Source organism: Neolamprologus brichardi, chromosome 6, assembly GCF_056152115.1.
Source record: "Neolamprologus brichardi isolate AB-2024 chromosome 6, ASM5615211v1, whole genome shotgun sequence".
Lineage (NCBI taxonomy): Eukaryota > Metazoa > Chordata > Actinopteri > Cichliformes > Cichlidae > Neolamprologus > Neolamprologus brichardi.
Genome location: NC_142109.1, coordinates 1,827,418 through 1,842,722, shown reverse-complemented (window position 1 = coordinate 1,842,722; position 15,305 = coordinate 1,827,418). Strand labels below are relative to the sequence as shown.

The window sequence follows — 15,305 nt, the reverse complement described above, 5'->3', positions numbered from 1 at the left end:
TCGATTTAAAACAAATTAACTAAATGGTAGCACCATTTACTGCGACTATAGTCTGACTGTAGACACTTTTGTTTTTTAAATTGAGCTACAACTTGTAATGGCAAATATATTTAAATGTAAAGTCACTAAAATCAATATGCTGGGTACTAGGGCTGCCACAAACAATTATTTTGATAGTCGACTAGTCACCTATTATTTCTGCGATTAGTCGACTAATCAGATCATCATCCATTGGACGTAAAACTACAGCTTATTGCACCAGCAGCATCTGCTCTTATATAACTATCATTAGCTTACAGCTTTAAGTGTTTAAGGTCTGTGCTAACTAACAATAAAGACAAGATGATAGTTTGTTAAATTTTAATGACATTTGCAGATTGTTTCGGTGAGGTTTAATAAACTCCTTGCTATCTAAAATATAACAGGACACCGGAGTAAATTCTCGAGCATCTCACACTTCTGATAATCAGTTGTCTGTTTGACGTTTATTCAGCTGTGTAAAAACTATAATTTAATCTCAGCCAAACCGATTTACTCAGGAACAAATAAAATACTGAAAAAAGCCAAACAATAACATTTTTAAGTTATCTAAGTGACTTATATATGTTTAACCTGAGTATCGAAAGACGGCGGTGGGTTTGAAAATGATTTGCCGGGAGTCCGGTGTTCTCACGGCTCTAGTGAGCCTTGCCCCAGGCTAGCTATCGAGCTAAGTGGGTAACACACATCTCCGAAAACGTCGGAGCGCTTTTGAAAATATGTGGTGTCTTGATAAACTGAGCAGATATTTGAATATCTGAAAATATGTTAAACGTTTATTTTGTGACCCAGATAGAATAATAAGAGTAATATTAAAACTAACTAGCTGCCGCCATTGTTGAAAACTGAGCTGGGCTGCGTTATGAATTCTGGGACACAGCTTCTTCTTCTTCGGGGTTTAACGGCAGCTGGCATCCTTCTACATGCAGTGCTGCCATCTTCTGTTTCAGTCCGTTATTACACTCTTAAATCCTACTACTTATTCCTGCATCGTTTGTGATCTTACAAAGCTTCAAACGACGCGTCGACTATTCAATTAGTCGTCGACGATTTTGATAGTTGACGTAATCGTGACTAGTCGACTAATCGTGGCAGCCCTACTGGGTACTCTGTACAGTACAGTGAAAAAAGCTTTTGCTCCTTTCTTTAAATATTTATCACACTTAAATTTTTAGATTGATAAATTGATAAAAAAGATAACCCAAGAAAATATAAAAATTAATTTTTAAATCATGAGTTCATTTTTGAAGGGAAAAAAGCTACAAGATTTATGTAAAAAAGTAATTGGCCCTTAAATTCGGAAAGGTTTGTGTAGTTTCTTTCCCCCTATTTGGACTAAAGCCGGCATTAAAAACATAAATAATGACACTTTTACAGTGCAATGCGTGGTTCATGTACAACTTGGCATCATCATTAAAAAATGTAAAACTGTGTTAGTGACAGTATTACTATTTTACTTAGCTCTTGCTTGTTCGTTCCCAGGGCAGCTATAGTGACCTGTATCCAGACTCGGACGACTCCAGTGAGGATCAGATAGAAAACAGCAAAAACACATGGAGCTGCAAGGTACAGCACAACACTAACTCAAGCAGGATGGAAATCAAATTCCTCTCAATCGTGGCTTTAATTGACTTCAGTTGTCTTCTTCTTCTTTAGTTTGTTTCATCTGGAGGTTTGCAGCTGCTTTTGGAAATTTTTAATTCGGGCATCCTCGAACCCAAAGACCAAGAATCCTGGACAGTGGTGAGACAGTTTAGTCTACCTTTGTCATTTTCTACAGTTTCAGTAGATAGTAGATGTATTTTATGAGCATATTATTGGACAGACTAATATAAGTAAGTGTTTGGTTTGATGTCCTTTTATCTATAGTGGCTGCTGGACTGTCTGGCCTGCCTGCTGAAGCTGATCTGCCAGTTTGCTGTAGACCCTGCAGACCTGGATTTAGCCTACCACGATGTCTTCTCCTGGTCAGGCCTCTCTGACAGCCAACGTAAAAGGGCGTGGCCAGGCAAATCGCGCAAATCCACTGTAGATCATGGCAAAGGCCTGCACATCCCTCGACTGACTGAAGTAACTATTCCAGCTGACTTGTAATGCTTTGTAGCAGAAACTGCCAGCAGGACGTTTCTGACTTCTGGATGTTTATCATCGGCTCTTCTGTCTGTTCGCAGGTGTTCCTCAGCCTTGTTCAAGGCACCAACCTGATCCAGCGACTAATCAATGTGGCCTACACTTACGACAACCTTGCACACAGGTTTGCCATACAAAAGCTCAAAAATGTGTTCTTTACTTTTAAATGGACAGCATAGTTGACATGTTTGTTGTTTTGTTTGTTTTTGTTTGCAGAGTTCTGAAGGCTCAGTCTGACCACAGGTCTCGGCACGAAGGTAAGGATTTTACATTTTCAGACGGTGATCGTGCTAAAAATGTTAAAAGAAGTAAGCTGGTGGAGTGTGACAGTAATGTTTTACCCACAGTGACTCACTATTCCATGTGGCTGCTGGTGAGCTGGGCTCACTGCTCTTCAACCGTGAAGTCCAGTCTGGCTGACAGCGACCACCTGCACGACTGGCTGAAAAAACTCACCCTTCTGATTCCTGAGGTGAGTCTAACATCCACAGCTCCATCACAAGTCAAGAGATATTAATTTACTCCATAAAAAGAAGAAGTTTTCTTAATGGTCTTGTTCTTCCTTGTGATGTTGTATGACAGTATAGATGGATCTTTTTTGTGCTTTCTTGAGCTCTCAATAGCATTTTCCCGGGACTGTGGATGTCAAAAATATTAATCCTTGATGAGTGTTAAAGAATCCTCACCAGACTTTAAAAATCATTCACATCTAAACTGGTCCCAGTCACACCTCTGTTAAAATGTTTATGAATTTTGTTCCAGACTTGTTTTAGAAATCTTTATAACACTCAATTCAATTGTTTGTGTAATTACTATTACAGCCTGATGGGGGCGACAAGTTCACATTTCTTTGTGGATAATTTATGCAATTCAGTTGTTGATTGTGATGCCTGAATGCTTCACGTTTGTTTCATGCTTCTGTCGGATCCTCGCCGTATTAGCAGCAGGGCAGTAGAGCACAAGCAAGAGCCAGTTGGGAATTTTTACAATTGTGGTTCAGACTTTAGTCGTTTAATCAGCATGTCAGTATGCTTCGCTTTATCATCATTTTGTTGAGGTGTGTTGTTTTTCTTTGTAGCCGGCAGTGAGACACGAGGCATGTAATGGCCTGTACAAGTTGTCTCTGTCAGGTTTGGAGGGAGGGGAGTCCATCAACAGATCCTTCCTGCTGCTCGCCGCCTCCACACTGCTCAAGTTCCTGCCTGACGCCCAGGCCCTCAAACCACTAAGGGTAGGTCTCACACTCAAGTAGCTCAGGCAAGTACTTGCATGGAAGCGGTACGTGTGTCAGTACTCCTCAGAGGCAATGTTGGACTCAGTTTGACCTTTGCTACTTTGAATCTGGTTTGTTTCTACTAAGCCTTGTTTCTCACATTGGTTTAATGCAGCAGAACCTGACATGCACTCTATTAGATCACATCATGAGACTTTCATTGGGATGTTCTTAAGCAGTAACTGTGCATTTATATTTGCAGGTCGAAGACTACGAAGAGGAGCCTCTGTTAAGGACAGGCTGTAAGGAATACTTCTGGCTGCTCTGCAAACTCATCGATAACATCCACGTTAAAGATGCGAGCCAGGTGGGAACGTCAAACCACAATGCTGATGATCACACCAACCTGTTGATTTAGTAGATTTGAGTTTGTAGTAACGTTTTGATTTTTGTATTGAACTGCTGCTAGTATTGATCTGTTTGAACTCACAGAAGGTCTCTCCCTCTCTGTCGCTGGCCGGCTCGATGCAGACCACCCTGCTGGACCTGGATGCTCTTGCCCGACATCTTGCCGACTGCATTAGGAGGTCTGATTGTCACAAACTGAATTTTATGCTCAGTATACAAAAATTTAAAGGATGTTTGCATTTTGCTGAAAGTTCATGCTGACAATATTACTGATGGCAGTGGCTTTTAAAATTAAACCAAATGGCAAATTTCCACAATTGATACTGCTTTGATGTAAACACAACTCTTTCACTTCCAGCCGTGAGATCTTGGACCAACAAGATGGAACAATCGAAGACGACGGCCTGACAGGGCTCCTTCGTCTTGCCACCAGCGTCCTCAAACACAAGCCTCCTTTTAAGTTCTCCCGTGAGGGGCAGGAGTTTCTGAGGGATGTCTACAACCTCCTCTTCCTCCTCCCCAGTCTGGTCGACCGTGCTCAGCCCAAGTGCAAGTCCCACGCTGCAAGGGCCGCCGCCTATGATCTGTTGGTGGAGACGGTGAAGGGCTCGGTAGAAAACTATCGGCTGCTCCATAATTGGGTCATGTCTCAGCACATGCAGGGTGAAGAGCTTCACTTTTTGATTACTTTTATTTGGTAGTTTATTTTACTTCTGTGTACTGTGTTTCTGTCTGTATATGCAAGCTCTGTGTCAGTAGTCCTCTAGGTCAGTGATCTGACTCAATTTAAGCTTTGCCACAGTGAATCCAGTCTTCTTCTACAAGACATTGACCCACAATTGGGACTAATGCTGAAGAGACTGGGACACTTTTTGTCAGAACTATGTTGTGAAAGTGTTTTAAAGAGCACTATGAGCTGAAACTGTCTACAAAGCTCTACAGAAGTGCAGAATCCTATCATTATTTTTAACTTAATTTTAGATATGTTTTTACACCATGCCTAATTTTAATCATAGCTTTAACAACCAGATTACTAGAGGTGGGAATCACCATACATCCCACGATACGATATTATTGCGATTTAAAAAAAAAAAAAATATATATATATATATATATTTTGAGATATTCAGATTCTGTACATAAAGGTAAACTTTATCAATATTCATTTAATCTAATATCAAAGTCTCACACTCAGTCTTTCTCTCATTTCAGTCCAACTTAACTGAACGCAACCATCTGGTACAATTATAGCTATTCTGAACTATGCAGTTTATGAAAACTATGCAGCCCCTTCAGCAACTGAAGAATTTGAAAGTAAATTAAAACAAAATATAATTTTACATTAAATAAAAAAGTTTTAAACTTAATTAAAATAAAACATGTCTTAAATTAAAATAAGTAAACTGTCATGTTTATTAAACACATTTGGACAGTGAAGGAATGTCAGGATTCTTGCTCAGAAAAAGGATCAACATGCTCTGAAGTCAGAGAAAAACCGTTTTTTGTAACAAAATATCGATTTCTGCTGTCCCTGTATCGATACATTATTAGCAAACAAAATATCACGATACTACACAGTATCGATTTTTTCCCCCACCCCTACAGATTACCAGACTGTTCTGCAAGTTTAGTTTGTTTTAAGGCCATACCAGATTACTATTAGAGGTGGCCTACTGGCCTACTTTAATACTAAATGATATATATTAGCTGTATAATACAGCTAATATATATCATTTAGTATTAAACTTTGCTTGTTCCATATTCAGTTTTTCATATATTCTTATATCTGGAGGAAGATTTTTTTCCCCCCAATAAATATTAACATTAGCCCGCGACTTTGTTCCAGTTTTGAATTTTGGCCCACTGTGTATTTGAGTTTGACACCCCTGCAATAATGCAACCGCCAGTTTGAATAATTTAATAAAAAGACAGGTGTGACACAGAACTCAAACTTTCTTTTAATATTTGGCTTCTAGGCTCTCATGCTCCATACAAGTGGGACTACTGGCCCCATGACGACGTCCGGGCTGAGTGCCGCTTCGTGGGTCTGACCAACCTGGGAGCAACATGCTACCTGGCCTCTACCATCCAGCAGCTCTATATGATCCCTGAGGCCCGCCAGGCTGTCTTCACTGCCAAGGTCAGTATCTGAAAGATTATGTTACAAGAACGTCATTAAAATTCAAATGGCACACAGGTCCTCACCCTCTGTGTTTGCGTGCAGTACGCTGAAGATATCAAACACAAGACAACACTGCTGGAGCTGCAGAAGATGTTCACATATCTCATGGTGAGTTTTGATTTTATTACCTCTGCTATCCTTTTAGTCCTTCCCTTCTGTCTGTCGTATTTGTTTAAAACTACAGTCACTAGTAGAGTAACTTTTAACAGCCGTTCAGTTTCTGAAGATCAGGACGATTGGACTTTTTTTTCTGAGCACCACAGACAGCAAAATCAGAAGGTTTGGTGAGATGGATTATCTGTGTTAATCTGTTTTCAGGAGAGTGAGAGAAAAGCATACAACCCCCGGCCATTTTGTAAAACCTACACGATGGACAAACAGCCTCTAAACACCGGCGAGCAGAAAGACATGACAGAGTTCTTCACCGACCTCATCACCAAGATAGAAGAGATGTCCCAGGAGCTGGTGAGCATCTTCACATACACATCATTATACACAAATAATGATGATTTCTTTTGATTTCTTTTGCTTCCAAAAGAAATCTGTAAATTGTTCATAGAAAGAGAAGGTGGGTATAACTTCAGAGAGAAATGGAATTTAAAAATACAAAGTACTAGAACAACTTTAAGAACGATGTCTATCTCAATTGCAGGAGTTAAATTATGGAACAGTCTAACAGAAGAAATAAAAGACAGTAAAAACATAAACCAGTTTAAAGTAAAATATAAAAACCTAATTTTAAATAAGTATAAGAATGAAGAAAACGGGGTTAACCCAGGACGGTAATGTTGCTCGTAATGGTGTTGTGGTTCTTTTTTGGGGTTTTTTGTTTTGGTTTGTTTGTTTTTCCATAACTTGTGTATCTGCAAATATACACATTCTGTATTTTTCATATGAAAGAAACTATACTGTGGTGGGCTTGCTAATTTCTTGATTTTGATTTATGTATTTTTTGTTTTGCTTTACTTTTGTTTCATATGTTGTTTGTTTAATTTAAGACTAAAAGAAAATTAAATAAATTAAATGAAGTAAAACTTGAGAGGGTAGGGACAAATAAGTAAATACTTCTGCCTACTCCTTTTCAAACAAATAATGGAATGATATTTTGAAATGTTTGAAATAAAAGTGAACTGAACTGAAATTATATATTTAATGCTTTAAAGGATTCAAACACTAATTTCCAGATTAGAGCAGGTGCCACTTATCACTGATCTTCATAAAACCTTTAGTGTTCATCTCTGCCATTCAGAAAATCACAATAATCTCTCTATAGCACTATACATGTTAAGAAGTAGATTGTTTGTATAAAAAATACATATTCAAATAAGATGTTGTTATTATACAAATGATGACCACAAAAATATTATGCAATATTAAAGATAATTTTAAGAGCATGAGTAATAGTTCAGGCATCATAGTACATGTTAAAAATGATCAATAAGCTAGAGCAGACCTTCCCAAAGTGTGGGGCCTGCCCCCGAGGGGGGGGCGCAGAGCCATTGCAGGGGGGGCGCGGCATGAAAAGGGAAAAAAAAGCAAAAACCAACCCTTGGACACTGCTGGCACGGGGCACCCACACAAACGCAAAGCAGGAGATGAAGCATCGCTGAATGTGTTTCCAAACCAACTTCATTCTAAGCCAAAGACTAGAAAATATGGTGAAGCAAATCTTCCCTTTGGTTTCACCTGCACAAGTGCCGAGGTAGGTCTCCCCTGCGTCGGGAGCAGCGCTGGGCTGTTTAAATCACGGACAAACAGGATCCCACAGTCTTGATTTGTAGTTCACAAACACTTGTTGTAATGACTAACTACTCCTGACATTTTGGAGATGTTTGCTCTTTATACAGTAAAGTTACAGCGGGATACAAATAATATCAGGCTGATCCTGCCACGATTTGTTCCCCCTGACTAAATCACAGACAAACGGTATCCCTCAGTTAATGTTTTTAAACCCATTTTGCACAGAGAGGCATTTTTTGAAAAATGTATTGATAGCAATGTTGAATATTATTAATTCAATTCAATTTTATTTATATAGCGCCAAATCACAACAAAAGTCGCCTCAAGGCGCTTCAATTTATTACACAGGAAAAAAACAACTACACGTAAAATAATCACACCGTGACGCCTCTGCCTTTGTAAATAGAGGGACAGTAACTGCGTGTTTATATGTAAGCCTGTAAAACCTGAAGATAGAGACAAAATACTGTTAATCTGACTATCTGCCATTCTGCAATTCATCTCATGTAAGCAATAACGTGGCGCACAGCTGACGTGAAAAAAGGCACATACCTTTGACGTTGCGTGAAAAACTCTGTATTCCTCGTCCACACGTAAACGCAAAAAATGAGTTTTAAAAAATTTCAGTTTTCGGTGATTCGAAACGCCGTTTACGTGTGGACGAAACAGCTGCGTTTTCAAAAATACCCGTGTAGGTGCGGATTTAGCGTAAAAGAGTTAGTAGTTTATTTTCTTACTACCTGCAGATTACTTGTATTTGCTTAATTGTTTACTAAATGTTTGAGGTGTGAAATAAACTGCAATTGAGCAAAATATGTGTGTGTGTGGTTGGAGGATGTGTTTGTGCGTGCGTGTGTGAGGGGGGGGGGGCGCAAACATTTTTCTGTAAAACAAAGGGGGGCCCAGCGAAAAAAGTTTGGGAACTACTGAGCTAATGTATCTTAATTATCTACGTTCACAGAAAAACACAGTGAAGACTCTGTTTGGAGGCGTCATCACCAACAATGTGGTGTCTCTGGTGAGTGCGGGAATTGATTTTGAAAGGAGGAATATTAAATTGAAGGAAAACTGTTTTGAGAACAACAAGCACAACTGAACTTCGTGTTTATTTTAATACCTCACACAAAATGTAGTTATTTTTAAAACTACAAAGGTTACAGTAGATGAGTTAAGGGTTCCACAGACTCAGCGGGAGGTACATTTTCTGCCATTGTTTTTTCTCACTGTTCTGTCTCCCACAGGACTGTGACCATGTCAGTCAGACTGCAGAGGAGTTCTACACGGTCAGATGTCAGGTGGCAGACATGAAGAACATCTATGTGAGTGAAACTCACCTGTGATTCTTACAGCTTCAGCAGAGATCAACCTCTGCCACATAAACACTCCTGCACAAACCACAACGGTTCTGAAAAGTGCAGTCCATGTCTTTTTTCTTTGCCAGCATAAATGTTTAAGTTTAAATTACTTTTTTTGGTTTGTTTTGTTTTTTTATATACAGAAATCTTGTATGTAAATGATACTCATTAAAATAAAAAAAGAAGAATAAAGCAGTGTTGCTACCATTTACCGATGCAGTATGGTTCAGCTTTCATCAGTTTCATATTCAGATCCAAAATGATGAGAGTTAAACCCTCAAGATGAGCATTTTAGAAAAAGGCCATTGCTCAACAAGGAGTGATGTCACATGCATCTTTCGCCAACTAAGAGAGAAAACACAAACTTTTGTCTTTTGTTCTCTAAACCAAAATGCACTGCAGACTTTTCCTTCTTTGATGTATTTGTGCTTTGTTATCTTTCCTCAGGAGTCTCTGGATGAAGTGACCATCAAAGACACTCTGGAGGGTGACAACATGTACACCTGCTCACAGTGTGGGAAGAAGGTCCGCGCAGAGAAAAGGTTAGAACGATCCTGAAAAAAATGATGCCCCTCTCTCAACACAGTGTCTCACCGTGTCTCACTGTGTCTCTTTACACAGGGCCTGCTTTAAGAAACTGCCTCGCATCCTGAGCTTCAACACAATGAGATACACCTTTAACATGGTGACCATGATGAAGGAGAAGGTCAACACCCACTTCTCCTTCCCCCTGCGCCTCGACATGACGCCTTACACTGAGGATTTCCTCATGGGCAAAGGGGAGCGCAAAGAGGGTTAGTTTCTGTTCACCCAGTCGGACATTTATTGTGCAGGGCTCTAGAGTGCAACCAATTTGGTCGCAAATGCGACCAAATTTTTCAGTGGTGTGACTAAAAAAAAAAAAAAATTGGTTGCACCTGTGCGACCAACTGTTCGGGTAGCAAAAAAAAAAAAAAAAAAAAAATCTGCAACCTTCCCTGTGGTCAACAACAGACAAAACAGCAAATGAGAGCAGGTACACGGATTCCACACAAAGACGTAAACACAGAACAGACCCAACGCATCAGAATCAACTTTGTCTTTCTCAGCTTTCTCACCCGACGGCCCGTAGACGGACACGCTGTCGGAGCTTAGCGATTCTGATGCGTCCGCGCTGTGATTACATCTTTTTGCGCTGATTCTGAGCTGCAACTAAAATTCACCGAGCCAGCAGCAAAAGAAGCAGCAAACTGCGCTTCACATTTGATCAATGTTGTCATGAATTTTGCTGTTTTGCTTCCACGACTATTAAAATCACACTTCATGCACGGCTAGCTCTCTCTCTATCTCTCTCTGTGCTTCAAGAACAGTTTCCCGTCTCCAATCTGTTTTCTGTATTATTCATTCGCTTATTACCCACCAGTCTACCGTTGTTTACAGCGCTGTCGGCTGCTGTCTTTTTCTTTTTTTCACTTAAATGACCTCGGACAAGAAAGCCTATTTTTTCTGTTGTTCAATACTGAAGAAATTTAAACTTTATATGCAGAACATTGTAGAATATTTTTAAGGTTATCTGCTATAAAAAGCCAGACCAGGAAAATCTCCTTCATGTTTTTCTGTGTTTTATTCTCAGTTACTTTCACACAAAGGCATCTGCTGTGATGTTCACAATTCTGATGAAGTCAGAACTGATAAATGATCAGAATTATAATATTTCTGACTGTCTGAGGCTAAGTTGAATCGAATCGGGACTTTGAAAACCGGAATCGAATGGATTATAGAAATTAGTGATGATACCCAGCCCTAGTGAGCAGCCTAGGCACGACAGCTGTAATAGGAAAAGAACTATTGCTAACTTTTCTGTTAAGTTAAGGCCTGATCCTTCTGAAATTCATAGCCAGTGCTCTGACACGGTGTCATCAATCTTTGAATGCTGAAAAAGCACAGTGTATCCAGAAAAACATATTATATTATATAAATTATTATAAAATTTGTGTGCGCCTAACTTTTGTGCCGGTACGCCTAACTTTAAAAAGTTAGGCGTACCGGTACGCCCATGGCAAAAAGTTAGTCTAGAGCCCTGTTGTGTATTGATGATTGTAATTGACTCTTGAAGTGTTGCCTTCAGGTTTTCGAGAGGAGGGTGAAGCAAAGGTCACAGAGAGCTATGAGTATGACCTCATTGGCGTTACTGTGCACACGGGCACAGCAGATGGCGGCCATTACTACAGCTTCATCCGGGACATTGTCAACCCCCATGCCTACAAGAACAATAAATGGTGATGGATGATGCAGATTAAAGTTTTAATAACCAAAAAGTGAGTGACTGTCATAGGACGTCACCATCTCAAAGGTTTGTTTATCTTGTCCTCCAGGTACCTTTTCAATGATGCAGAGGTAAAACCCTTTGACTCAGCTCAGCTGGCCTCTGAGTGCTTTGGTGGAGAGATGACGGTATGAGCGAGAGTTGCAAGATAAATACTACCACTTAATTCCACGTGTAATCTCTAATTTCACCTACTTTATTTATCTTTTAGACTAAAACCTACGACTCTGTCACTGACAAGTTTATGGACTTCTCCTTTGAGAAGGTGAGGAGAATTTCTGGTCCATTTTTGTAGTTTTTATCCTCTGTGTTTGATCCAGGAGGTAACAATGAAATGATAATCAAACTTGCAGACACACAGTGCCTACATGCTCTTCTACAAGAGAGTGGAACCGGAGGACGACAATGGGAAGGACTTTAGTTTTGATGTCTCTCCTGATCTACTTGAGGTACTGACTGTGCTTTTTTGTTTTAAACATAGCAGATCTCTGTGCATTACTCCTGTTAAATCCCCCATTTAAATGCCCAACTCTCTCTTTCAGTGGATTTGGCACGACAACATGCAGTTTCTGCAGGATAAAAACATATTTGAACACACCTACTTTGGGTGAGCATGAATCAGTTTGTATTTTTGGTCACATCTTATTGGCCTTGTTGATCACTACTCACTCAATGGCACGACTTGTCATTGTTTCAGCTTCATGTGGCAGCTCTGCAGCAGCATCCCCAGCACCCTGCCAGACCCCAAAGCTGTCTCCCTCATGACTGCCAAGGTGAGAAGTAATACAAGCATTTAGCTATTATTTTCTGGCTTTTATTGACTTGAAACCTGGATTTTTGAGAAAATGTATAAACTGTAATTGTGCGAAATAGTTTTTAAAATAAAAAGACTTTTTTGTTTTTACTTTTCTACTACAAAAGTACTAAAAAATGGAACAGTTCTCTCTTAAAATAAGAAAACTAGCTACTTTGGGTTTTGGATAAAACACACTAGAATAACAGCTGGCTGAAGCCCTAGATCTAGAAAATGAAAGTGGGTAAAAGTTTCTGCATCTTTTACTCAGAAAGATGTTATTTTAATCTATTTTCTAACTCACCGCATTTTCTAAAAACATTTATACCATGCTGCATGATGTCACAGATTTGCAATGCTAATTAGTTTAACTAAAACTTGCTTTTCTACTGTTGTTTTTTCCCCTTTCATTTGCAGCTCAGCACATCCTTTGTCCTTGAGACTTTCATTCACTCCAAGGAGAAGGTAATGCACACTCATCCTGATTACTGTTATCATTTTCTGAGTGTTGTTAATTTGTAAAGATAAGTGGAAAGAAAGGGGAGGAGGAAGGAAGTTACTGATAGACTATGTTAATCCTTTCTGCTCTGCTACCTCCAGCCCACCATGCTGCAGTGGATTGAACTGCTGACCAAACAGTTCAACAACAGCCAGGCCGCCTGCGAGGTTTGAGTTTTAAACCTTTTTATTCTGGTGATTACAGCAAAGTAAATGGATACTGTGAATAAACTTTGATCATTATTTTTCTGTTTCAGTGGTTTTTAGACCGGATGGCTGATGACAACTGGTGGCCGATGCAGATCCTAATAAAGTGTCCCAATCAGATTGTCAGACAGGTCAGGGACAAGTCATAAAACATCACTGTACACAAAACAAACCTCAAAAAACAACAACATTCACAATACTGAAACTGGAGTAATGTGCTCAAAAATGCTTATTGTGTAGCTAAAGGGGAGAAAATGATGTTGCACGACAGAAGGGTAGCAGCAAGAGTGAAAGGGAAGGTTTACAAGATGCTAGGCTAAATATGAGGTTACTAGTCTGTATGGTTTGGAGAAGGTGGCTCTGACCTAAAAGACAGGCAGAGCTCGAAGTAGTGGAAGATTAGAAAATTAGACAGGCAAGACTGAGAATGTTTAGACATGTGCGCATATGGGACAGTGGATATATTGGATCCCAGGCAGGAGTTAAAGAGGAAAAAAACAGAAGGTTCATTTATGTAGTGAACGAAGACACAGGCAGATGGGGGTGATTCTAAGAAAAGGGTTTGATTGAGGTGGAGGAGACAATACTTTACCAAAATGACTCAAAAGCACCTATATTTTATTTTTCGATGTTTATAGCTATATTGTAACTCTGTTTACGTCATTCTGAACTTATTGTCAGTGAAAGTTTGTCTTTAAATCGACTTTTAAATTAAAATTTTCTTGTTTTAATTTGTTGTCTTCCAGATGTTCCAGAGGTTGTGTATTCACGTTATCCAGAGGTTGCGGCCAGTTCATGCTCATCTCTACCTGCAGCCTGGCATGGAGGATGGGTATGTCACTCATTATTGTGGGACAGGTTTCCCTGATCGAAACATTTTCTCCAAGATTAGGAGTCTCAAAGTCTTCCATTAAGGCCTTTTCACACCGAACATGTAAAGTCTGTGCAAATATTTTGTGCATTAAAAATATTTTTCAACTAATTCATTCTTATTGTAGCTGTTCATGTAAATTCACTAGACGAATTATTATTATTATTATTATCCAAATAAATAGATCTGACCAATTGGATGACTGCATTTGGCAAGTGCGCTCCTATGTTGATTCGTGCATCGGTACTGAATATACACGATAGTTCTTTATTTCGTGTCTCACTATGAGACTGCCTCCTGCGTGACTTCATCAGAAGCTTAAATGCCATTACGCCAGACGTTACAGCAGGGGTGGGGGAACTCTGGGCCTCAAAGGCCGGTGTCCTGCAGGTTTTAGATGTGTCCTTGATCCAACACAGCTGATTTAAATGGCTAAATTATGCCTTACAGGCTGGCTAAGTGACACCCATGTCAGGAGGGACTAGTGCCTCCCTGTATAATAGGTTGACATAGTGTTAGATGTCGTTCAAAAACCTCTTCTCGCTTTTCGGAAGGAACCGAAAGCCTTTAAGATTGTATCGTTTTGTTTATTTTATTTATATTTCTTTTCCTACTGGGATAAAGATCGAATAAAACAAAAATGAGGAAAAAAATCGACCAAACTGTTACTTAAAACACTGGCCCAGAATTTTACAGTTCATCCCTGCTATCTTTATTGCTTATGTGGTAAATGTGGTACATTGTGGTACATTTTTGCCATGCAAGGCGTGCAGCACAAACACAGTGTTGTGTCTGTGAAATCAGATGGCCACACAGATCCAAGCAGGAGCTTTGTGTCACTCAGTGTCTGTGCCACACTAGACTCTGAGAAAAAAACTTGTGGCTCCACATGAACTAAAGAGTTTAGATGTGTCATTAGATACCTCTGCTCCTGTGTCTGTTCAGCTCTGACGACATGGATGGACCAGTGGAGGATATCGGCAGCCGGTCCTGTGTCACTCGCTTTGTTAAGACCCTCCTCTCTATCATGGAGCACGGCGTCAAGCCTCACAGCAAACACCTGACTGAGTACTTCGCTTTTCTGTACGAGTTTGCCAAGATGGGCGAGGAGGAGGTAAATTGAGTTTTGCAGCCTGAAATCACTTAGTGTGAAAAAAAAAAATTAAACCTGAAACTATTTTGCTTTTTCTTTGGGTCTTTCTCTCAGCTAACAGTTGACACAGCATGATTTTGAGTCCTTTTTTAGTTTCATAAATGTGGTTTGGTTATTTTTCCCCTTTCTTGTTAAAAACGATTAATATTTTTTGTGTTTTGTGTCCACAGAGTCAGTTCTTGTTGTCACTACAAGCCATTTCTATCATGGTGCATTTCTACATGGGAACAAAAGGCCCTGAGAATGTAAGCTTACACACTGCTTATATTTAAACTCATTTATTTACAGAAATATTATCAAAGAGAGATTTAATCTGAATGGTTCTCAGTTTCTTTGTAATATTATTTGTCTTTTTTAAATGAAGTAACACCCAGCCTGTAGTTATATTGTGTTTAGAAGACATGACCTAAG

At 39.5% G+C, this 15,305-nt stretch overlaps 1 protein-coding gene across 2 annotated transcripts in view; it reads left to right on the top strand.

The window, feature by feature from the left end:
• usp34 (ubiquitin specific peptidase 34) overlaps positions 1-15,305 on the top strand; it is a 68,655-nt gene that overhangs the window by 36,236 nt on the left and 17,114 nt on the right. The window contains exons 31-59 of one of the 2 annotated variants that reach the window (XM_087841439.1): positions 1,522-1,605; positions 1,696-1,782; positions 1,909-2,109; positions 2,211-2,293; positions 2,386-2,426; positions 2,517-2,641; positions 3,248-3,400; positions 3,645-3,749; positions 3,914-3,969; positions 4,149-4,453; positions 5,767-5,930; positions 6,015-6,080; positions 6,291-6,437; positions 8,674-8,730; positions 8,954-9,031; positions 9,515-9,609; positions 9,689-9,861; positions 11,175-11,325; positions 11,422-11,500; positions 11,584-11,637; positions 11,726-11,821; positions 11,915-11,979; positions 12,070-12,145; positions 12,583-12,630; positions 12,766-12,831; positions 12,921-13,001; positions 13,617-13,702; positions 14,687-14,855; positions 15,065-15,139. In XM_087841439.1, coding sequence (XP_087697565.1) covers positions 1,522-1,605; positions 1,696-1,782; positions 1,909-2,109; positions 2,211-2,293; positions 2,386-2,426; positions 2,517-2,641; positions 3,248-3,400; positions 3,645-3,749; positions 3,914-3,969; positions 4,149-4,453; positions 5,767-5,930; positions 6,015-6,080; positions 6,291-6,437; positions 8,674-8,730; positions 8,954-9,031; positions 9,515-9,609; positions 9,689-9,861; positions 11,175-11,325; positions 11,422-11,500; positions 11,584-11,637; positions 11,726-11,821; positions 11,915-11,979; positions 12,070-12,145; positions 12,583-12,630; positions 12,766-12,831; positions 12,921-13,001; positions 13,617-13,702; positions 14,687-14,855; positions 15,065-15,139 — 3,066 coding nt within the window. Of the gene's footprint in view, positions 1-1,521; positions 1,606-1,695; positions 1,783-1,908; positions 2,110-2,210; positions 2,294-2,385; positions 2,427-2,516; positions 2,642-3,247; positions 3,401-3,644; positions 3,750-3,874; positions 3,970-4,148; positions 4,454-5,766; positions 5,931-6,014; positions 6,081-6,290; positions 6,438-8,673; positions 8,731-8,953; positions 9,032-9,514; positions 9,610-9,688; positions 9,862-11,174; positions 11,326-11,421; positions 11,501-11,583; positions 11,638-11,725; positions 11,822-11,914; positions 11,980-12,069; positions 12,146-12,582; positions 12,631-12,765; positions 12,832-12,920; positions 13,002-13,616; positions 13,703-14,686; positions 14,856-15,064; positions 15,140-15,305 lie in introns of both variants that reach the window. The other variant, XM_087841437.1, reaches the window with a different exon arrangement.